General features: G+C 53.6%; 6 protein-coding genes across 6 annotated transcripts; 2 read left to right on the top strand and 4 right to left on the bottom strand.

The window, feature by feature from the left end:
• On the bottom strand, positions 1-1,779 carry BDP55DRAFT_68161 (uncharacterized protein; the record flags this gene model as incomplete). The annotated part of the gene is made up of 2 exons (XM_060576208.1): positions 1,353-1,779; positions 1-1,265 (listed from the first exon to the last, which is right to left on the bottom strand). Coding segments are annotated over exons 1-2 (1,334 nt in total), but the record flags the coding sequence as incomplete, so codon positions are not given.
• A 1,502-nt stretch (positions 1,780-3,281) lies between these two features.
• BDP55DRAFT_629987 (uncharacterized protein) lies at positions 3,282-3,926 on the bottom strand (the record flags this gene model as incomplete). The annotated part of the gene is made up of 4 exons (XM_060572099.1): positions 3,282-3,388; positions 3,431-3,524; positions 3,568-3,845; positions 3,905-3,926. The coding sequence occupies 4 exons, from the start codon at positions 3,924-3,926 to the stop codon at positions 3,282-3,284; spliced, it is 501 nt and encodes a 166-aa protein (XP_060432093.1).
• A 5,720-nt stretch (positions 3,927-9,646) lies between these two features.
• On the top strand, positions 9,647-10,897 carry BDP55DRAFT_547931 (Cys/Met metabolism PLP-dependent enzyme; the record flags this gene model as incomplete). Its single annotated transcript, XM_060568794.1, has 1 exon — positions 9,647-10,897. The coding sequence occupies one exon, from the start codon at positions 9,647-9,649 to the stop codon at positions 10,895-10,897; it is 1,251 nt and encodes a 416-aa protein (XP_060432092.1).
• A 505-nt stretch (positions 10,898-11,402) lies between these two features.
• On the bottom strand, positions 11,403-13,125 carry BDP55DRAFT_548031 (uncharacterized protein; the record flags this gene model as incomplete). The annotated part of the gene is made up of 2 exons (XM_060568803.1): positions 11,403-12,805; positions 12,861-13,125. The coding sequence occupies 2 exons, from the start codon at positions 13,123-13,125 to the stop codon at positions 11,403-11,405; spliced, it is 1,668 nt and encodes a 555-aa protein (XP_060432091.1).
• Positions 13,126-13,839: 714 nt separating this feature from the next.
• On the bottom strand, positions 13,840-15,160 carry BDP55DRAFT_726755 (arsenical-resistance protein; the record flags this gene model as incomplete). Its single annotated transcript, XM_060579187.1, has 4 exons — positions 13,840-14,475; positions 14,535-14,642; positions 14,699-14,841; positions 14,893-15,160. The coding sequence occupies 4 exons, from the start codon at positions 15,158-15,160 to the stop codon at positions 13,840-13,842; spliced, it is 1,155 nt and encodes a 384-aa protein (XP_060432090.1).
• Positions 15,161-15,304: 144 nt separating this feature from the next.
• On the top strand, positions 15,305-16,678 carry BDP55DRAFT_629983 (uncharacterized protein; the record flags this gene model as incomplete). Its single annotated transcript, XM_060572098.1, has 6 exons — positions 15,305-15,349; positions 15,846-15,887; positions 16,047-16,212; positions 16,241-16,301; positions 16,323-16,387; positions 16,533-16,678. 6 exons carry the CDS (start codon positions 15,305-15,307, stop codon positions 16,676-16,678), a joined length of 525 nt encoding a protein of 174 aa, XP_060432089.1.
• Between the last annotated feature and the right edge of the window lie 5,446 nt (positions 16,679-22,124).

The raw sequence follows: 22,124 nt of genomic DNA, 5'->3' as shown, positions 1-22,124 counted from the left end.
CCCTTGTCCGCCTTGCTTTCCTCTGTAACCCAGTCTGATCCCCAGACTTCTGGTGGAATGATGGAGTTCTTATAGAGTGCGATCCGCACGGGCCATTCAAGGTGCTCCCACCAGGGGCTTGTGGCTTCAAACTGCGAGACGATGCCCATGACTTCTCTCCGAGCGACACCGTCAAGCCACCACACTGCTGACTCAAATCCTTTCAGCAGCGCGAAGAAGCAAGCAAGAATTGTCAGGGCGCGAGGTCGACGCTCTTCTAACAACTCGATGAATCGCTTTGACACGGTGGCTGGGAAAGCGAGTGCGGCGCCACGATGAGGCAGTTTGTGCGCCCAGTTGAGAACGGCGATAGCATGCTGGTATGATTGCCTGGTTGACATAGCCATAAGAGTGTCTTCGGTTTGAAGTTCCTCGTCCAAGTTGTCAAGCAACTTTCCAAAGAAGGAGGTGGGCGAGGTCGCATCGAGATCCAGCTGGAGAACGGGCTGAGAATCGATGATGGGAATAACAACCCCGCTGTTACGAATCCAAGGCCAAGATGTTGCTACAACCGTTTTGACGCCCTGGAAAGCGTGGAACCAAGAAAGGGGCAGAGAGTAAACGCTAGAGGGGTCGCTCGGGTCGGCTTCGTCGCGGATGAAGATTCGTGTAGCCGTTGACTGGAAAGCAATCAGAGCTGCTGTGAGGAAAAGTGACTCGGCGTTAGCCTCGGTGATGCCGTTTTGTAAAGTTGAGCAATATGCCGCTAGCGAAGATGCCATGTACGAATGAGATGCCCTGATGAGCGCCCTGTCGTCAGGATTGAAAGAGCGCAGGTGTAATGCAGCCACAGCGAGCATAGCATCTGCCAGGTAGGTGGCACCGCCGAAGGCCAGCCTCGGAACAGTGTTTGTCCAAATATCCTGCGTGGCGGGTGTGTTCACCACAAGTGTGCGGGAGGTCATGGACGTGAATTGATGCATCAATCGTAACTCCAGAAGTCGGTTGTTGGGTGTTGTTGTAGAAGATACGGCAGCAGTAGACGGCGTTGTGTAGAGCGGTGAGCAGTTCATGGCAGGTGGTGAGCCAGAAAAAGAAGGCGTCTTTGCCCGATGTGCGGATGGGGATGGTGCTGTAGACGAGGCTCTGTCAATGGGGGACTGTGACGATTGGGTATTCGAGGGTGTGAGGGCGGTGAGGAGGTCGTCGAACATATCGGGGTTCTCGAAGTCGCACGGTACGCCGTGCTTGAGGCAGTTGCCGCACCTTGGGTGGACTTCATCGCACTATCACGGGACCGTTGTCAGCCAACAGAGCCATGCCAGGGGGAGGCAAGCAGAAGCGAAGCATGTGGAGGGATGGAGGGTAGGTACCTTGATCTTGCGCGACTTGCAACGCTTGCAGCCGGCTCTCGACTTTTTGTGTGATCTTCGGGGAGGCATGTTGGCGATAGTTGAGGCTGTTGATGATCAGATGCCAAAGGAGTGATCAGGTCGGCGGGGTCCCACTCTATAAGGTGAGTGTGGGTTGGTCTTCACGTGTCGTCAACGGGGGGTCGATGTTGACGTCGACGTTTGTTTCTCGTTGGGGCTCAAATGTGACAGGCTAAGGAGCATGACAGAAAGGTAATCTTGTTGACGTGATACGGATGTTGAAAGTTGGGGTCTGTTGTCTTTAAGGCGTTGAAAGGCGCCAAGGGCAGTCGAATGAGGCAGATGGGAAGGAAGGAGGAAAAGAAATGAAGTGAATGATGGTGTCGAAGTTTCGGGGTAGACTGGGAAGTTGTAGTTGTGGAGATTGACGATTCGGGGTTCGAGGGACCGGGGGCCCGGGGGTGTGCGTGTTGCGTTTGCGCTGTTGTGGGCCCAAGTGCTGGTCCTTTCTCTTTATGGGACCGTCAACCCCGTACCAAAAAGAAAACAAAACATGAAGACCGGAAAGGGAATCCGTATCGCAAGAGAGCAAGTTTGTTGTGAGGCAGAGAGGACGGACCAAAAACCAGAGCTTGGACTGAGGTAGTAATGGGTGCAAGTGCCTTCTGTGAGGTTAAAGTAGGTGAATAAGAGAAGAAGGCTTGGGTTTGAGTTGAAGCAAGGAAGAGGAACTAAGGTTGGGAGAGACGTCGAGTTGAACGCCGGGCGGTTTGTAACTTATTGCAGTCAAAGGTGAAGAGGTGTGTCACTATCGCCGTCGCGGGGGCCGGGGACGGGGGGGCGTTCAGTAGCACGGGGGTCGGGGAACGGTGTCAAAGTCAGAAGTGAATCATTCTTTCTTGTCTGGAGAACCTGAGGTGACGAAAAGACGTTTTTTTTCCTTCCTGTTTAGCGTTGAACGGTTAGGTTGTGGTTGGCTGATTACTGTGCTGTCGTAGGGCAGAAGGGAGGAAGGGGGCAGGGGGGGGGGGGATGGCCCGGATGGGAGTAGGGAAGGGGAGGGTGCAGCACCGCAGAGTCACTGACATTTGCGGCCGTGGGCCGTGGACTGCGGGCTGCGGGCTGTGCAGCCTGCGTGCCTGCCCACCGCCCTCCCCCCTCCACACTGACCGAATCGAGTTGCGGCGAATTGTCAACTCTGACCCCACACAGTAATAAGGTAACCTTGTTGCCGGACGGATAGCCAGGTACAAGTCCGGCTCACCTTTTTGCAGTACAATTGGCAAGTATTCACTTCTTGCCGGGTAAAACTTCAGCTACGCATGGGACTTTACATCTGTCACCGTCATGCTTCGCCACGCCATGGCCCACGCTGACATGATCCACACCTCACTCTTACACTACTACGTACACAATCCGTACAAATACCTACACAGTCCGACAATTAAACCAAAACCCGCGGGGCCGACAACTCCAGCATGGTACACATGGGAAACGGAATTACGGGATCGACCGGCGAATACCTACCCAGCCAACATGCTTAGCTGCAGTCTACACTACAGAGAGAGTACGGATATGCATCGAATCTACGGAGCATAGAATGCAGCCACCACAGCTAATGCACATCTCTCCTGGCCCCTGTGCCCCTGTGCCCCTGTAGCCCCTCCAAGAAGGTACCCCTACGGAGTACTGTGTATTACAAGGCGGCTCATCAAAAGGATTTCCTGCTACGAATAGTGCCAGATACACACGTTTGGATAGAAACTGTCAAGTTGAGTCCATCATGTCATCTACCTCCAACCACTTGACATGTGCGCTCGCTTACGCTTAGCATCATAACCAGTCCCGTGTCTGCCTTACACATACTGAAGACGGGACTACACTTTGAATAAGGTACGAGGTGCGGAGTACGAACCCGACACGTCAACTTCATCGGCCCCGGTCCCCGTCCGCTGTGGCCAACACACCGACCAGCTGGGCAGCCGCAGCAGCAGCAATAGCAAGGCAGCAAAACCGAACAGGCCAGGGCTCAGAGTCTAAACGCCACAGCCAAATATCCCGTGGCTTCTGCAACGTACCTATCCGCACACAACCATACGTGCCCACCGCAACGACCGCAACGGGTACCGTTTCCCACTGACTGGGCAGGAACTGCGCCGTGCGTTCTTTTCCCTACAACAGTCCCTTACCTCCTAGCGGGCAGTGGAGAACTCACAGTCCGCGGTGTCCCCGCTTGGGCGTTTCGCTTCTTGACGGAGGAGTAGAGACGACACGGCCGAGAAGCTGCGAGATTGGTCGGCATGACACTACGACGAGACAACCTCCCACACGGAGCGGGCGGGTGAGCGGGCGGATCGGAGGAGAGCACTTGGGAGCTTATGCTGATTGTGTCTGCCAAAAAGACACCCTTGGTTCTTGTCGTTCTCGTTGTCGCGTCTCCCTGCCGGAAGACTAATAGTAGGGTAGGGCGAGATGTCAAATCATCCCTCAGCCCTGTTGCCGGTACCAGTACCAAAGTCGCTTGGTAACATTTTCAAAACACTCTCTATTACCTTCAACTTTCTCCTTCGGCATCTTTGCCGGCGGGAGAGGAAAATGTTAAATCTGAAGTTTCCTCCAACATGAGTCGGGGCAAGGGATGACGAGCGTGCATGGTCCTGGCGGGATGCAGAACACACAGAGATTGCGCGACGGTGAAGCCCGGCAGACAGGCCAAACGTCAGACGAACGAGATTCATGAACCCGACTCCGCGTTGTCCATCCGCGTGGAAGACCCGCCGAACCCCGTCCGTTGGATCTTCGCAGCCTTTTTTGCTTCTCTTTAACAGCTTAAGCATTACGCACGGCTTACGAGACATGCACCGCAGCGACGCGTCAACTGGCTATGAAGCTTTGCAAATAATATGTCGGCAGATGAACATCGTCAACGCGCTGGTTCCCCTATATAGTTGTTGCATCGCCACGAGCTCTTGTTTCCAAGGTGTGGCGCCCGTCGAACATGTCAAATACATGTTTAATTGGGCAATACGTTCCGTCAATGTCCGCGAACCAATATGATCTGCGATTTACCAGTGTGGAAACCTAGGATAGGACGGGATGTGATGTCCTCCAAGGTTGAATGGCGGCGACCATGGTCGAATCAAAGAGCTCCGAGAGCTCGCGAGTGTGGTGTGCGCGCAGGAACCCTACGCCAGCCATTGGGTCGGAGTCCAGGCAATCCGAATGGTGTGACGGGACGGAAAGGGGGCTGACGTAGATCTGAAGGAGGCTTGGGCACCTCTTTTTCTCGCCGTCGATTAAGCCGCACATGCAAGGCATGTCGATTGAAACAATCCTGGGGTCTTGCATGGAGCTGGCGTGGGGAGGGAACCAAGAGCAGTTTGGGTGATGTGGCCGGCATCTGGCACGTGAGGCAAGTCTTGATACGCAAACATACGGAGTACGCAGCAATCAAAACCGCCGGTCGCCGGGCGGGAGGTAAGTAGGTAGGGTTTCTAGAAGAACCCTCCTATCAAAGATGAAGAAGAGCCAAGCCTTTCATGGTTGATGTCGCACATGGGTTTGCCCACAGACATCGCTTGGAAGCACCCCGGACTGGCGGGGACGCTACCGACTTCCCCCCCGCGGCTTGTCCGCTGTTCCGACCACCGGATGGAACGTTGACAAGGCGCTTGACAAGAATGATGCAATTCTAGGTTGGAGGGCTCAACAGCGTCCGGGGCCGCGGATGGCATTGATTTCTCGGAGACGGAATCCAGGCCGAAGAGCCAACGACGATGGTCCGGCCAGCTCAGCCCGTTATTGACTGACACGAGCATGGACAATGGGTTTGCAACCAACAATGCAACGGCTATTTTGCAGGGTTGAAAGAGTTTGGGAGCTGTTGCTCTTTTCGGGCTTAGTGCCATTGCCGCTTCAAGTACGTCTCACCCTGAAGAACACTCGATTGAAGTGAGCAAAACATCGGTTGAAATATACTTGCTCCAAGGTAGCTAACGGTTAGTTTACTTTCACGAGGCTGATAAGTTGCAGGTGATGACCATCTTCTATGGACATAAGGATGTGTCAAATGTGTCGAATGCGCCGGAAAAGAAGCGAGGGCCTCGGCCAAGTGTAGCCACGTACTGAGCCGAAAGCAGCTTTTCACAAACATCCAGCCCAGACAGCTGGCGCTGAAATCAGCAAACTCACGAGTCGCATCTCCAGGTGCGCCTTCCGGTTCACCAACTGGAAACGTGGTTATACACCCCTTCGTCAAAAGGGCTGCAGAGTGTAGCTGATTGACGGCTCCCTGACAGAAGCCTGTGAGCACCTACCAACCTTACACGCCCTTGGCATTATTCGACACGTGAACTGCAGCGTACAGATCTGTAAATTTAAGCTCGGTCGATTGTTGATCTTGATTACTTGGTACAGTGATGAGTCGGGATTGCGTACAGTCTACAACTCGGCTAGTTCACCCACCAGTTCACTCGCGACATCAGCCTCTTCGGGCCCAGGCAAACGGTGCCATGTAGGCTATGATACGGCCCTTTCCATTGGACTTCATCTGAAGCCTATTTCTGCTACTACCTTAGCTGACGGAATATGCCCCACAGCCGATGCTCATTGCTGGCCAAGCTGAACAGCCAATCCTGGGGAGATGAAAACGATAACTGGACGACACAAGATTTGATCGACGCTATCGCAACGTCCGGCCCAATTCCTCCAAGCAGGTACCAAATCACTCGTGAGAGGGACACCTGCCCGGAAAATGTCACTAATCATTCCATTTACATCGTGGAGTTGAATCCAACGGGAGCATTGTACAGCTTTCACTGCGCACGGCTCCCAATGTTTCATAAACGGTTGTTTCGTTGAAGCAAGACGTGAAGACCATCAGAGCGGTTGAGGCAACACAAAGCTGAGCATTGGACTTTTGTCTCGGTGTTGAAAGCCTTTGTGGACGTCGGACATACCCTTCCATACCTAAAGTCAGTATTCAAGATGACACTGGCATCGTCGACAGTGCACTGAGGTACACTCAAGGGTGTCGACATGAGTATTGTTTGGATGACTGCGCAAAGCAAGACCGCGGATTTTCGTTTGAAAGCCGCGTTTTGGTTATTCGGACTTAGCGTCTCGTGCAACAAGCCGTACCCTACTACTTCCAGACTCCGGCAGTTTGCTCTCAACGTCCAGAAAACGTAGCTGGGCAAGTATAAAGCATAGGGAACAGATGGAACCCAGGACCGTCGTCCGAGAATCCGCTCGTCTCGGCCGATCGCCTATCGATAGACCTGAGTCCGCCAAGACGGCATGGCGATTCCGCAATGATCGGCGATAGGCGGAAGGGCGCGGACGGCCGGCTATGTGCGACTGTGTGAATGCTCGTTCTACGGTTCTACGACCTGCCAGCTTGAGAAAGTTTGACTTTTCGCTGACATGCAAGGACGCCCAAGCCAAAGAGCAGGGTGGACCCAGTACCAAAAAAAGCAACACTTCCCAAAGGAGAAAAGGGCCGTGATCGACACCTTCCGCAGCGCCTGTGGTTGCAGAGGGTCGAACAAGGTTTCGAGACAACGTTTTAGTAACAGACTTTTTTTTCTCTTTCTTGCGCGTAGGGCTGGCCGGCTATCCTTGCGTAGTCCGAGCCAGAAGGGCGGCGGCAGACGATAGGATGAAGGGGACTCTTTTCTCTAACGCGAGGCGCTCGTAAAAAAGTCAACGGTCGTAACGTATGTGGCTAAGGTAAGGTAAGGTAAATGGGCGGTGTTTGAGAGAGCCCAGTCGGGCAAAAAGCTCCTTCCTACCAGCTCTACAAAAGTAGGCTATGTGTGACCACTGAGCCGGGCAGATCAATTTGTAAGAAAGAATGAAACCTTGAGGGTGAACACACCTTAATGTGACCTCGCTGGGCCTTACTTGCCTATTCGTAGTTTTGCCCGGCAGGATTTTCTGTGCTGAATAGGTAGGCGACCAAGGACATGGTCACAGACAGTAGACTGGCAGACGGGGAAAATGGGAATCCTATGCGCGAAAGACCTTCCAGATTGGGCCGAATGGCCATGGTCTCGTGGCCGGTTTGTTGACAATATGTTGTTCGAGGGGGGCGTTGAGTTTCGTTTTATTCTTCGCTGCGACCCCGACGTAACATGTGAAAACGCTTGTAAGCCCAGATGGTTTCCTTTGGAGCGGTTGAAATCTAAGCTATGTCCCAATGGCATGGGTAAGCTTAGGCAATCCTCCTCCTCTTCCCTCCTCCCTGCCCCCGCGAACCCGCGCCCGCAGTCCGCCCGCCGGCTATTTGTCACTTTTACAGTCGGAGGCTTTGGGAAGGGAAAAAACCCCAGGCCTGTCAACGAGTGTTCGGCCGCTGCCGTTTTACGACACTTGTATTGTTTTGGTGTGGGGCAAGGAGTGGTGAGTGAGTTGACAGTTTTCTAGACGTGAAAGCTTGAGGTGGGTGTAGAAAAGGTAAGGTGAGCGTGAAGCAGGGAGTTTGGGGTGAAGAGACGGATGTCTGGGAGCTGGAGGGGTGTTGGGTGGACTTGTACCGTTCAAGGTACCCAAGTATTGCCAAGGTACCTTAAGTTAGTTGGTGTGTGGTTGTCCGCCAGAAAACCTTGAGCTTCACTGTTTCTCAAGTGACTGTTGGGGGGAAAGAGAGGATAGTGTAAGCGGTTGCATTAGTCATGAGAAGCAAGTGAGAAGGTGGATGATGAAATTTGCAGGGCCGAAGCTGGCCGCCGCTTGTGCCGAGCCGGGTTCTTTGTACCCCACCTTTCCGCAGTTTCTCCCGGCCGCTCTGTCCTTTGGGTCCCCGTTCGGCCTTGAAATTCTCCCCGGGCTGGCCAATCTCTGGTGCGCAATGATACCACATGCAGTCTGCAGGTTCTTCCACCTTGCCTTACCTTATCTCTCAAGGTATACAAAAAGAATTCCCATGCAAGAATGCGATATGTCAGCAATGCGGACCTGCGGAGCCAAGACCCCGAAAAGCCCTTGTTACGGAGAATCCGTGCCGCACCTCAGCTGGGCTGTTGATAGTGATACCTACCTGCCTCAAGGTGCCCGTGGTGCATGCTACTAAGGTATCGTCAGCATGGCAGCTTACGGATACATACCAGTGGAAGGGAAGGTAGTATTACCCATTAGTCGGCGAGGGAAAAAACAGCACAGCGGCAGGGCGCAAACTCTAGATTGTGCATCATCGGGATTTGTGATGACGGAAGCCCATCGAACCACGTTTTTTGCTCATCAAGATTTTTCCAGCTCCAGCTCCAGCTCCATTCTCAGCTGTGCGCGCCCTTTGTAATCGCGTCAGCTGTGGCACACGAGGCGGTGTGTGCTTGAGGAATCCTTTTGAAATCTTTCAAATCGAAGGCGTCATCCAGGGGGACCGAGATATAAAATGTGATTTCATATGATCTTGTGCCCTTCTGAGCTCTACCTCACACTACTGCGTATCTCCCCTCCACACGTCTTCTCGACCTTCCCGATCAACCCGATCGAACCGTCGCAGTTTTAGTCTTACCCCCTGGGGAATCCCTCGAGCACCTCATCACCTGCCTACAAGAGCTCAGTGCCTTGCATAGCTCCGGATTGCGCCATCCTCAACATCCATACAAAGTTGCAACCCGTGTGACTGAACAATTGGACAGATCGTCTTCCCTGTCGCAGACCGCCTGTCTCCGCCAAAAAAGAAAAAAAAAAGACCGTACTCAAACTTGCCCCTCCAAGACAAGTGGGAAAGCATTCAAGACAAGAGGTTGACGATAATAAGAACAACAACCACCGAAAACGTCCTCACACCTGTCTAGACCTCAGCTACCACCCCCAACCACCAAAATCAGCCCATTGACTCACCAAAACCAATCCGTCTTGGTCAGCAGGCGCGCGATTGCGTGATTGATTCCTATTCGGAGCTTGGTGCATCTCCGACACAAAGCACCGTTGTCGTCTTTTTTTTTTCTTCGGCCGCCGGAGCGTAGCGGGGCAATTTCCACCTTAAACATCCTACGGAGACTCGAGCTACTCTTTTTTTTCTTCTTCATAACGTAACAAACGACAAGAAAAAACGACCCCGCGACTCGACTCGGTTACCGTCGACTTTATTTCGCACAAACCCCGAGAAACGTAGCCCGGGTATTTTTCTCTCGATCCTCCCTATTTTTTCTTTTCTTCCCTTCTTCTTTCTGCATTCTTCTAGATACCCTCACATCTGCTATCCTTTCTTCTCACCTCATAAGAAAGTCGCAATCTACTACCCCGCCAAACTCCTTCTTATCACGACAACCCCTCCATCAGCAATCATGACCGTCCCCGTCGCCGAGCACCCCATCGAGACCCCTCCGCGGGCGCCCTCACCCGTCCACAACTTCGGCACCCTCGCCGTCCACGCCGGCTCTCCCCACGACCCCGTCACCGGCGCCGTCATCGAGCCAATCTCCCTCTCCACGACCTTTGCGCAGACCAGCGTCGGCAAGCCCATCGGCGTCTACGAGTACTCCCGCTCCAGCAACCCCAACCGCGACAACTTTGAGCAGGCCGTCGCCGCCCTCGAGCATGCCAAATACGCCCTCGCATTCTCCTCCGGCTCCGCCACCACCGCCGTCGTCCTCCAGTCCCTCGCCGCCGGCTCCCACGTCATCTCCGTCTCGGACGTCTACGGCGGCACCCACCGCTACTTCACCCAGGTCGCCAAAGCCCACGGCGTCAAAGTCACCTTCACCCCCGAGATCGAGGTCGACATCTCGGCCCACATCACGCCCGCCACCAAGCTCGTCTGGATCGAGAGCCCCTCCAACCCGACCCTCCGCCTCGTCGACGTTCGCGCCGTCGTCACCCAGGCCCACCAGCACGGCATCATGGTCGTCGTCGACAACACTTTTCTCTCCCCCTACGTCCAGAACCCCCTCGACTTCGGCGCCGACATCGTCGTCCACTCCGTCACAAAGTACATCAACGGCCACTCCGACGTCGTCATGGGCGTAGCCGCCTTCAACTCCCCGGACCTCAAACAACGCCTCGGCTTCCTCCAAAACGCAATCGGCGCCGTCCCCTCCGCCTTTGACTGCTGGCTCGCCCACCGCGGCCTCAAGACCCTCCACCTCCGCGCCCGCGAGGCCTCCACAAACGCCACCGCCGTCGCCACAGCCCTCGAAGCCTCCCCCAACGTCATTGCCGTAAACTACCCCGGCCTCGACTCCCACCCGCACCGCGCCATCGCGAAGAAACAGCACCGCAATGGCATGGGCGGCGGCATGCTCTCCTTCCGCATCAAGGGCGGCCACGCCGCCGCAGAGCGCTTCTGTCAGCTCACCCGCATTTTCACCCTCGCCGAGTCCCTCGGCGGCGTAGAGTCCCTCGTCGAGGTCCCCAGCAGCATGACCCACGCCGGCATCCCAAAGGACCAGCGCGAGGCCGTCGGCGTCTTTGATGACCTCGTCCGCATCAGCTGCGGTGTTGAGGACGCAGAGGACCTGCGCCGCGACGTGCTGCAGGCCCTTGACAAAGCCGTTGCCGAGCAGAAGAACGGCAGCAACGGCGTCAACGGTCACTAGACTACAGGGACGAGGCGCAGTTTCATGACTTTTTTTACTTTTTTTACTTTTTTTACTTTTTTTTTTTTTTTGGATCAAAACTTTGTTCTACCAATCTATCAAAGAATCGTAGAATTCAGTTGTTGCCTTTCATCTTGGGCGAGGGGTGGCTGCATTCGAATTGGGAATTATTTACGAGCTACCTAAAGACGGAACATGACGCTTCCGTCAACTACCGCTAGCATCATGATCAACAACATCATCATATATATAAAGAGGGTATTTTAAAAAGGGAGCATTAGGCATAGTAAAGCAATTGAAAATTCTAGAACAGGATTGGGGGTATAATGACAAAGAAAAGAATGGTAGCATGCTCTACCGTTGATTAGCTTGCCATCGCTATTACCAAGAAGCAAAATCGCGCATCGTTCAAACGCTTGACCTCCCCAAAAGTCTGTGTGATGTTGACAAAGTCGTACAATACTACTCAGCAGTCCTCTCATCCAGAGCGTCTCGGGAAACTCCATCACTCCTCTGCAAAGTTCAGATTCAAAAGATTCTCTGCAAGGTTTCCTCCGCCGCCGCCGCCGTTCTCGTCATCGCCAGCTCCGCCTTCGCCCCCTTCCCCTTGGCCGGCATGCTCATTGCGCTGCCGCTGAATCTCATTCATGCCCTGACACGCGGTCTCGGCAATGTAGTGAAGTTCTTCGAGGGTGCCGCTGTTGCAGTTGGGAAAAACGCCGTCGATACTGCGTTGCCAACCGCTCGTGGAGTTCTGTACCGCCGTCTGGTAGGCATTAACGTCATACTCTGTGACCCGCAGCGCGCGCGTTCTAGGCCGCATCTGAGTGAGGAGGTAGTCGTTGGAGGCTAGAGCCGGCAGGTAGGACACAGGCGAGCCGTCAGACTGCGGCGGCTGGTAGTAGCCCAGGGCCACTTCGACGAAGCGCTGCGCGATCGAGCGGCCGAGTCCGCAGGGGTCGATGAAGTCGAAATCGGGGGACGAGGGCGCGGGGGACGGCGGTAGATCGTCGCGGGTGTAGAGGTCGTAGCCGAGGAAAGAAGCACGGCACGTCTGGAGCTTCGGGCATGACTCTCGGATGATCATGGCCATCCAGTCATCGTGGAGGCCGGGCCGCTGGTTCGGGAGACCAATCCACAGGATTTCCTTTGAGTCTTCGTTGAGGTTATGGCCCTGTTCCGCTTTGAGATAGACCTCATTGAGGTACAGCTCCCGTAGAGTCTGGCCAAAGTTGCGCGCGGCGCATCGAAGGACGTCCGGCGTGATCTCGACACGTTTCAATTCGAGGGCTGTTAGGCATGGAAGCGTGATCGGTGGAGAGGGAAGCGCGCGAGCCCTCCACTCGTCTATCGTCATGTTCCAGGCTTTTGTTTGCTTGAGGCCTCTGGGTGGACGATCATCGTCGGTGCCAGATAGACAGAGGGTCTGTAAGACTTCGGCGTTGTGGATAAGATCCCACAGGCAAGTCCCGTAAAAGGCCACACGTGGAGGGTCGACCTCGTGACGACGGAAAGATATGACTAGGTGCTCGAGTTGGAGGACAGTGTGCATGATGGCAAGAACATCAGAAGGGTTGGTCCAGAGGTCGACGATAGCTTGATCAGATACGTTCTCTAGCACAAGCGTTTTGAGCGAAAGAGAGTCCTCCGGGCGACGGGAGAAGGCGGAAAAGGTATTCGCGAGTATCATTGTTGCAGCATTACAGCGGTGACCTACGAGCTGGAAAGGTAGGTTTAGGCGCAATGAGGAAACGAACTGGCAGTTGAAGAGTATTGATTCGAGCGTATGGCGGTAGTCCAGCGTTGTAAAAGAAGCAGGCGACATGCAGTACTGACGTTGGAGTGTCTGGACGAACTGCTTCATAGAGGGTATTCGATCGAAGATGGTTGACAGAAATTCTACTTCTACTGTTGGAGAGTCAGCAACATTTCGCGACCTTGTTACCGCTTTCCTCCAACTTACACTCATCGCGCAATACCATCAGGTCAATGTACATTGACTTGCAGTGATACCCGATTGTCTGAAGGGAATCGACATCCGGTTGCCGCCGGGGGCTGTTCTTGCTGAGACGGCTGAACTCGAGGGCGATGGTCCGCAACGCGTAGGGCTTGAGAAAGCGGTCGAAGGCCCTGCATACGAGGCGCAGGTGCAGGATGTGATTTCGGGATGTTAAGGCGACGCATTGCCGGAGGATCGCATCTATCAGCTCGCGGGGAAGCGACTCCATGGTGGGATCGTAGAGGGGGAAGCTCCGGCAAGGCGAGGAAATTAATTCGTAGGGATCTCGTAGGGGTCCAATGCGCGATACGGAGCGCAGCTATACTGGCTCTGCCGGAAAGCCGACAACGACGAAGACAATACGGGGATTCGCGGCCTGCCCAAGTCTTGCTGCGGAGGTGGATCGCTCGAAAAGGTCGTGAAAAGGGTGTTGATGAGGGTTAGATTGGGAGGTTGTGGGTTATCAAGATGAATGTTGATAATCAAACTAGCGGTCGAAACCCGGACGGATCCTGTCTGAGGTGGAACAAGAGCCGGACGGTGACAGGGAGCTTGGGGCACCCAAGTGTCACTTCAGGCAGTTGTAGCGCAACGTGCGCTAAGGCCGACAAGGGTTCAGTCACCAGGGTCCCCGCGTCTTACCTTATCATTCAACGGGCGCTCTTGAACTTCGGTGCATGTCTTGCAACACCATGGACCTGGCATTTTCGAAAATTTGGAAACAAAATCGAGTTGCTAGAGTGATCGTCTCTCATTGCTTTCAGATTCTTTATATCATCATGAGTGGCACTTGTTTCCCTTCAAGATTGAGCATCGGCAATTCAGCTCCTTCGGCACGGCATCACCCGTAAACTTTCGTGCTACCTTAGCTCCTGCATGCTCTTGGACCTCATGACACCGACATGTGCTTTTGTCTCATTGCGCCGTTTGCAAAGGCTTCGGCTTAATCCTCCCAGCCGTACCGCTTAGCAAACCACTTGACAAAGTAGACCAGCCCAAGGAGCACCGGCACCTCGATGAGCGGCCCGACAGTCGTGGCAAGTGCCTCATCCGATTCAGGCCCGTAAGCCGCGACAGCTATCGCGATAGCTAGCTCAAAGTTGTTGCTTGCCGCCGTGAAGGCCTGTGTACATGCGAGACCGTAGCGGAATCCCAGTCTGCGGGCGACGAGCAGGGTCGCCGAGAAGATGACGGAGAAGTAGACCACTAGCGGCGCCGCCACGCGAACCACTGAGACGATTTGGTGAACGACTTGGGAACCTTGAGAGGCGAAGAGGACGATGATGGTATACAAGAGACCGATGAGTGACCAGGGTGCTAGGAAAGGTATTATTCTGTTGTTGTACGTGTCGACCCCGATGGTGTAGACTAGTGAGAGCCGCGTGAGGATGGCCGCGCCGAGGGGAATGCCGAGAAAGATGCCAACTGCTGAGGCAACCGTCGAGTACGAGATAGACGAGATACTGTGATCTTGGCCGATTACTCGGATGAAGAGCAGGGCGACAGGGGCGAAGAGAACGATTTGCAGGAAAGAATTGACTGCCACGAGAATGGCGCAATAATTTCCATCTCCTCGGGCCTACGTTCAATGAAATCAGCATCTTTTTGGGTTTGTAAGTGTCAAAACGGGATTCTTACCAGGCTTGTCCAAATCAAGACCATGGCGATACACCTCGCGACTCCAACAAGAATCAAACCGTTTCTAAGACCCTGCTTGTCTGGTAGGAAAGCCCATGATAAGGTAAGCTAAGGAATAATGTTAGCAGATGTTGGAAACGGCCTTGGGAGGACGCAACACTGACCATGAAGAACGGTGCAACGATCCAGTTGAGGATGACGCTAAAGCCGAGCTGAATCCAAACCTCTCTTGTACGGAAGATGGTATGTAGTTTCTCGTACTGAACCTTGCACAAGATGGGGTACATCATCACCAATAGACCAACGGCTAGAGTCTATGAGCATCGCGCATCAAAGAGCTGGCTGAGCCAAGACTTACCTATCGGCACAGAGACGCCAGCAAACTTGCCCTGTTGAAGCGCTTGCCCAGCGTTAGGGACGAAGTTTCCGAGCAGAATGCCAATTAACATAGCGAGAAAGATCCAGACGGCTAGGAATCGATCTAGAATTCCTAGAGACTTGAATACCGAAGGGTTTTGTGCATCTTCAACTTCGTTAGACTGTCGCTGCTCGATATCTCGATTTACACCGTTATCACTCGGTTTCTCAACCTGGTCTCCGTCTGTTTTCACTCTAGAATCCCGCATATTGTCAGGGCAAGAGTAGACACTACAATTGATATGAGGATGAGCCAAAGATTAATAATTAAAGCAAAAGATATAGTGGTGAAATTTGTTCAGTTCTTGAGGTACTCAAGTTCAAGTTCATCAAGTCTTCATCTATAAGAGCTAATGGGGGTGAGCGGGCACCTCAGTCTGGGGGTTTTCCTCCCCAAAGTGAGTCTCTAAATCCCGACCAATCAGAATAGAGGGGTGACATTTCAATGAAGACAGACACCGCACCGACTGATTTTCCCGCTTGAAGAGACTTCGCTCTGCCCTTCAGCTCGCGCTAAAAAGGCTTCACCCAATCACTGCGCCGTCTAAGTTTTCGGTCTGAAGCTGGACGCGCAACTATTCCAGTCTAAGACCTGGTTAGTTCCGATGTCTTTTGGTGCCGAAGTCCTTCGAGCGTAAAAGACGACAACAGTTGGCATAAGCAGCAATCAGGCAAAGCTTCGAGAAACGCTTTTCGCGTATTACTTACCAGCTTGCGTTCGTCACAAAGGAGTCACTTCATGATCAGCTCTTATCGCTTTGGATGCAGATCCAGATAACTCTTCTGGTACCAGCCTGAAGAGATCGTGGGGAGTTGAACTTTGCGAATAACGGAGTAAGCGGTTATGTAATCCCTGACTGTCAGTGATCTGCGACGACTCTTTGGATACGAGAGGCAGAAAGCAAAAGAGTTTATGGTGTCCAAACTGGTGATCTGGTATGTCAACTAGTTCAAAGTCAGCTTTCTGTTGTTCTCTGAGCTTACGATCTCATCTGATTGAGTTTGGCATGCACACGGGCCGGCACATTCAGCCCCAGCCTCATTTATGCGTCCTGTCTATTAGTTGACAAAATACTGAAGCTCTCTAGGCTATAGTTCGCCGTCCATTTGAAACCATTGGACCCCTTAATTTGGGCATATAAACAGCTCGCTCGCAAGGAGTTCCTTCATAACCTGCAAAATATTCAAAGAAAAGACACTGCGCCTCAGTTCTTCCCCCTTCTAGTACCTAGTAAGCATCAGAGGGGATATCCTTGGAGGCGTAAGTCGTGTGAATGACTATAAGACAGGAAGTAATGGGACTCTAACGCGCACTTATCAAGATCGTATACCTGCAACTGCCCACCATAGGTAAGTTACGTGATCGCACAGTCTACATATCGAGCATCGCTGTGGAGGCTGTGCTTGCGAGGCTGTCATGCTGTTCAACCCAGGCCGTAAGTTGGTACATGAGGTAGCTACTTAGTCATGTTGACTTACTACCGCTACCGCCGAGAGCGACTGACTGATCATCTTATGATCTCAGCGAAGTCGCTAAATCATGTCTTCCCGCGATCGTCAACAAACTAATTTCCCCCGCAGGATTTCTCATGCATTCCTCACCTCAATCGGACACGGCGACGGAGCCTACGAAGGCTTGGGACATCCCAGCTCCTAGTCACCAACAGGAGGCAGGTGCACTGGCCAACGTCGCGACTTCCAGGTTGGAACGCGTCCGATGGATTTGAGGCGGGGCAGCTTTGGGTGTCGGGCCGAGAAACCTCCCGAGCTTGCTGTGCCCTCCATCCCGTGCCCACCTGCCTCGATCCTCATGATAAATTTTTCTGCAGGCTCCCAACCCCGTCGTTCTTTTGTCTTTCACTCACAACCATACCACCCGTCCTCCGATCTCCAAGTCGGTGTTGCTACAGCAAACCACCTCCAATCTCCTGCATTGTTTGCACTGGGTATCGGGTTCGACAATCTGACGCGGACTGTGGGACACGATTTCATCATCCGCGACGTCGTCATTCTCATATCAGCACAGCGCCAACCTCAATGAGATGAAGAGCGTTTCCATCTCCAAATGATGATGGGCATCCTCGATCTCCTCTTGCGGCGCGCTGCTGCATCCTTTCCCGCAACTCGGGGTGTTTCTACCTTCTCGAAACCTCGGGAACCATCAGACCAAGCATCCCACCATCATTTGTCGCGCCCCCATGCCGCATTGGTGTCGTTTCGGATTGATCTTCCCCACGAGGAGCGCAGCCTTGGGTCGCATTTGAGACGCGCGTGCACATTCGGCGCTTCGCAAGTGCGAGGCGTCTACGGATACAGCGTGTCAATCTTCGGATATCGCACACGTCTCGCAGAGCGCGACCAAAACCTACTAATCCAACTCGCCAGATTCGTGACATCAGTCCTTTTTGGACACAGGCATTAGTGTGTACAGCAATGGGCTTCTCTCTGTGCCATTCTTGCTGAAGGAAATTTTCATCGTGCCAAGATCAAACTCTGCCCTTCTATTACCAAGCACCTACGTCGCTCTTTACACGATAGCTCTGGCTGCATGAAGTAATGGCAACATCTCGCCTGATTTATGATGATTATGACTGAATATGTGATTCGCATGAACTGTGGACTCTGCGCGCCTGAGATACCACAATCGGTATCACAATCGGGCGCGTCGTCTCCAGTGGCCGGCCTCTTGCCAAGTTGCCAGTGGAAACGTCTCGAATTCATTCGGACGAGCCTCAAATGAAGCCGAATATGGACTCCACCTCAATCTGCCCGGCCCCATCTCTGCTGCCCGGGCTGCCCGGCTCACCGCCAACATCAAGTCGAGGCGATGTGAGGAGCGAGCAAGGGAATTGTGCTAACGCCCGCCCGCGTATCGGCCACCTTGCGTTGCGAGTCTACGGCCAGTCGCGAGGGCAGAGATTTCAACTTACAGGTTCTTGGTGGCCATGATCTGATGGTGAGCGTGTCTGCCGGTGGGGACAGTCACTCAGGGGAACGCTATGCCTAATTCGCTTGGCTCTTAAGATTGAAGCTGATGACAGATCCAGAGATACGGCTCCTTGGGCCTTGGCCGCAAGGCTAAGGGCAAGTTGCTTCCAAGTTCCCAACTTCCTACTCCGAGGCGGAGCTCAGCTTGAGCCTTGAGGATGACTGCCTGCAAAAGTAGCGCCATCCGGGTCCACGAGCCTCGCTCACGGACGCTGTTTAATCTCGTCGAGTCGCCGCACCTTTCTTCTTTTTGCGTTCGTCTAACTTCCTTTTTTCTTTCTGTTTCTCTCCCCCAAGTCGCGCTCTCATCCTGCCATCTTCGGGATACGGATGCCTAGTCACGAAATCGACTTTGGTTCCAGCGGAACCCAAACATGGATTGATGGGGCAGAATGGCAGACTGGGCAGACGCCTTTATTCTTGGAGAACACCATTTACCTAGGACCCTGCCTCGAAGGAAGCGCCCAAGGAAGATCGGAGGATTCGGAGAACAAGACGGACCCCTCCTGGCAGCCCTGAAAGCTGGCAGGGCAAGGCCCACGAGTCCCCCCTTCCCTGGACGATGATGGCATAAGCCGCGTTGGGATACAGATGGGAAGGTTATTGGCGAGCTAACGTTCCCACTCCCGGACAGGGGGGGAAGAGAAGCAACGAGGCATGGCAATTCGAGCAAAAGTGAGTAATTGCGATGTGCGATACTTGACAGCTGACAAGCGGAACCACATTGGATGATGCCCTGCCAGCACAACGAATTCAATTCCAGGCATGCATGCTGGCGAAAGCAAGCAGGCACGCAAGCCACCGGGCCACCGGCTTGTGACGATGGCCACGAGACATGATTTTTTTCAGCATCATGAGCCGAGACACTTTCATTCTTTTTGGCTTGTCATTCATATGCAGAGGTAGAACAAAGTTTTTGTCTTTTGGTACGGGATGTCCGCCCGCGAATTCCAACGGCGACGGCCCTGTTCAGCTGAAAAGGAACAAAAAAGACAATGGGAAGTGCTGGCCCTTGCCTACCGGCCATCGGTGACGCGCTCCCCAACTATGGGCCACCAAATACCTAGGACGACTCCCAAAGATGGGAATAATGTGGCGCGTTGGCAAACGCCAGAAGCGGAACTTCGAAAGTCGAACGGGGCGTACAATTTCATTACCGCCGTTGCCCTCGATGCTCGAGGCGCCTTTTCACTAGTGGGAATGCACAAAAGTGTAGATTGCCCCCCCCGGAGGCGCGGGAACAAGATCAAACCCGGGATCGGACATCCTGTCAGGCGACTTTCACTCACTTCTTGCCAATTGCCTGCCCGTGGACAAAGACGGCTTTGGAAAAAGTTGGAACTGCCGCCCATTATCTTTCCTGTCTGCAAGCCTGCAGGGCCCTTCCATCTGGCTGCAGGTGCTGCATCTGCAGGCTGCAGCGCTTCAATATCGGCCGAATTACAAGAGAGGGAGGGCGCAACGCCTTTGGGCTTGGCCGCTGGATAGAGAGAGCGAGAGAGCCCCCACGCCATGCAACATACCCGAAGAGTTGCGAGTCGTGATACTTGCGGCGTTCTGTCCACAGTGTCCACGGTACCCTGCCGAGTACCGATGAAGCGAAGCGGGTCAAGCAACGGTTCGACTCGTTTGATCTCCCTCAGGTGTTGGCGCCTCCCTCGCCTTGTTGTTGCGCTGAGCCAGGAGGGGCCCAGGACAAGGCCAGATGAAAATCGCCCGAACACTTTTTATTCTGTTGTTGGAACTTGGCGGCCTAGGAGAGACTTGAGAAGAGAGAGACAGACGGGGAAGTCTTGACTGGTGGTCGAGCGTTTGCAGGTGTCAGCTATCATGCAGAACGCGCGACTCGCATCACCCGTCCGTTCGACACGTTCGTGCAGAATGTTCTGTGCGTCCCGAACGGATTACTAACTCAGGGGGCTTTTCCCCCTTCTCTCCAATCTCAAAGTTGAGCGTTGGACAGCAGCTGCTAGCTTTGCGCCTTTGTACACTAAAACGCCGTACCGCCCTCGCGAACGCTAGCAGAAGGGGGAGAAAGAAACGGAAGAAAACGCTGGACGAATCCCCTCTCTCGGCCGGTGAGACACCGCTGAGTGAGAGCCGATGGAACGGCCGCCGAAGCGTGAACGCTTTAGTCTTAGCCAGGGGCTTTTTCTCTGAAGGGGGTGGAAAGGTACAGAGTAGAACAAGCTCGAAAGACAAGCCATCCGTCCCGCGGGTAGATCCCCCTCTCCCAAAAAACTACAAAGAGGACTGACGTGGTGTAGTGGGAGGAGTGAGCGCGCACTGGTCTCAGACTCAGGTCAGGTCGGTCCCTCGAGTTCGTCGCGAGAGGGGGGGGGGGGGTTGGGGACGTTTGAGAGAGAGAGAGAGAGAGAGAGAGAGAGAGAGAGAGAGAGTAAGAGCGCGTTCCCTACGGATACTTGGGGTCTAGGTAGGAGGTGCGGTATCATGATTATGGTACGTGCTGGTCGGAATGTGCACAATGACTAGCGGTTCGTATGAACAGCTGGACACATGTGCGGGTGGACAAACCTACGAGAAAAGAAGTCGGAACAATGGAAGGGCGTTTGAGTACGAGTTTGGTACGAGTACGGGAACACTGATCGTAGGCACACAGCACACAATGAACGAACAGCTTGCCAGCTTCTCCCCCCCCCCCGCCCGCGCTCCTTGCAGGCATCTCTCTCGGTCAGCAGAGGTGCCGTGGGCCAAGGCAGGTTTTCTTACTCTTTCTTGTCTCTGTTTCCTGGGACGGCACTGGCAGAAAGGGGAGGGAAAAGGCGGGTACCCTCGTTCGTATTAATCCCCGCTGGCGCTGGCGTTGCGGCGATCATCCACCCCGTCAAACCCCATCCATGGATGATGGGCCATGAATATGATCCAACCCCCCGTTTAGCTTCGATCCATCCTGTTATCCGTACCGTAGAGATACGGGAAGGGAGGAGGTTGGGGTTTGTTGGCAATGTACAAGTACTTTGTACGTGTTGTTCACTTTACTTTTTTTTTTTTTGTATTTTGGCGACAAGTGTTGCACGGCCGCACATCTCACACGCGTTCAAACATTTCGCGCGGGAAGGGAAAAAAGGCAATTGCATTAGTCCAATTTTTCTAATTCTTCCCACTTCAGACCAGACGGGAGGCGAACGTTTATTTCTCCTGATTTTTTTTTTGACCGTGCTGCCGTGCTGTTTTAGGCAGGGTGCGGCGTCTGTGTGTGCGTTAGGGAGGGCGGCGCCGTGGCGGGAAAGCTGTCCGTCTCAATTCTTGAAGTCTTGTACATGAGGCGGACCAATCTGACGGATTGAAATGAAATTGAATCTGAGATTGGCCGCCCATGCTCCGTACTTGTGTTAAAAACTTGTGGCTTGGCGGGATATTCTCCGTTGTCTTCTTCTTCTTCTTCTTCCTCTTCCGATTGAATAAGAGAAAGGAGACTTGATCATGATCCAAGGTGGGACTAGGTAGGTAATGAGAATTAGAGAAAGAGACTTATCGAAGAAAGGCCAATGCCAAGACGAGGTACAGTACATGACACTTGCAGCGACAATGTGGCATAGTGGGAGTAATATTACTAGGTACGGATACTTCAGTTGCTACTACCTGATTCCCACTGACGTATTATGTGCGCTCCTGGTTTCTATTATTACTGCTACCTCCTACTTGCTAATGTACTCCGTCCTTGCTGCATCTGCTCCGTCCGTGGCCGCTAACCCCCCCCCCGTACTTCGTACCGTACCCCCGTACCCCCGTACCTCCCCCGTCCGTCGTGTTCCCGTCTCCCGATTGTTCGATCCGTCCCTGCAATTCTTCTCTCTCGCTCCTTCACAAGATCTTTCTGACATCTTCGTCATCCCTTTCGTCTAGGCAAACGAACGACTCTTACCAATCCCACACTCGCTATCCGTACCTACTACTCTGCCCGTCAGCTTTTCTCTCGTTTTCTACTTACTCCGTATCTGCCTCTTGAGACATTGTATATCGGTCGATCCATCGAGTCCAAGACCCTCTTGCACAATTCTTTCTCCTCCCCCGAAACCCCCCCTCAAGGCTCCAACAAGCTTCCTTGTCTCGCCCGGCGACCGGAAAGGCGTTTAATTTGCATCATCTTAGCCATCTACCGTTTTCCAAGTTCCCCTTCCCTCTTGTCGCATCACACCAGCGCGCCCGTTCCCTGGCAAAAAT

Source organism: Colletotrichum godetiae (assembly GCF_030913485.1).
Source record: "Colletotrichum godetiae strain CBS 193.32 chromosome Unknown BDP55scaffold_12, whole genome shotgun sequence".
NCBI lineage: Eukaryota > Fungi > Ascomycota > Sordariomycetes > Glomerellales > Glomerellaceae > Colletotrichum > Colletotrichum godetiae.
The sequence above is the reverse complement of the archived record's forward strand: the minus strand, read 5'-3'. Positions and strand labels throughout refer to the sequence as shown.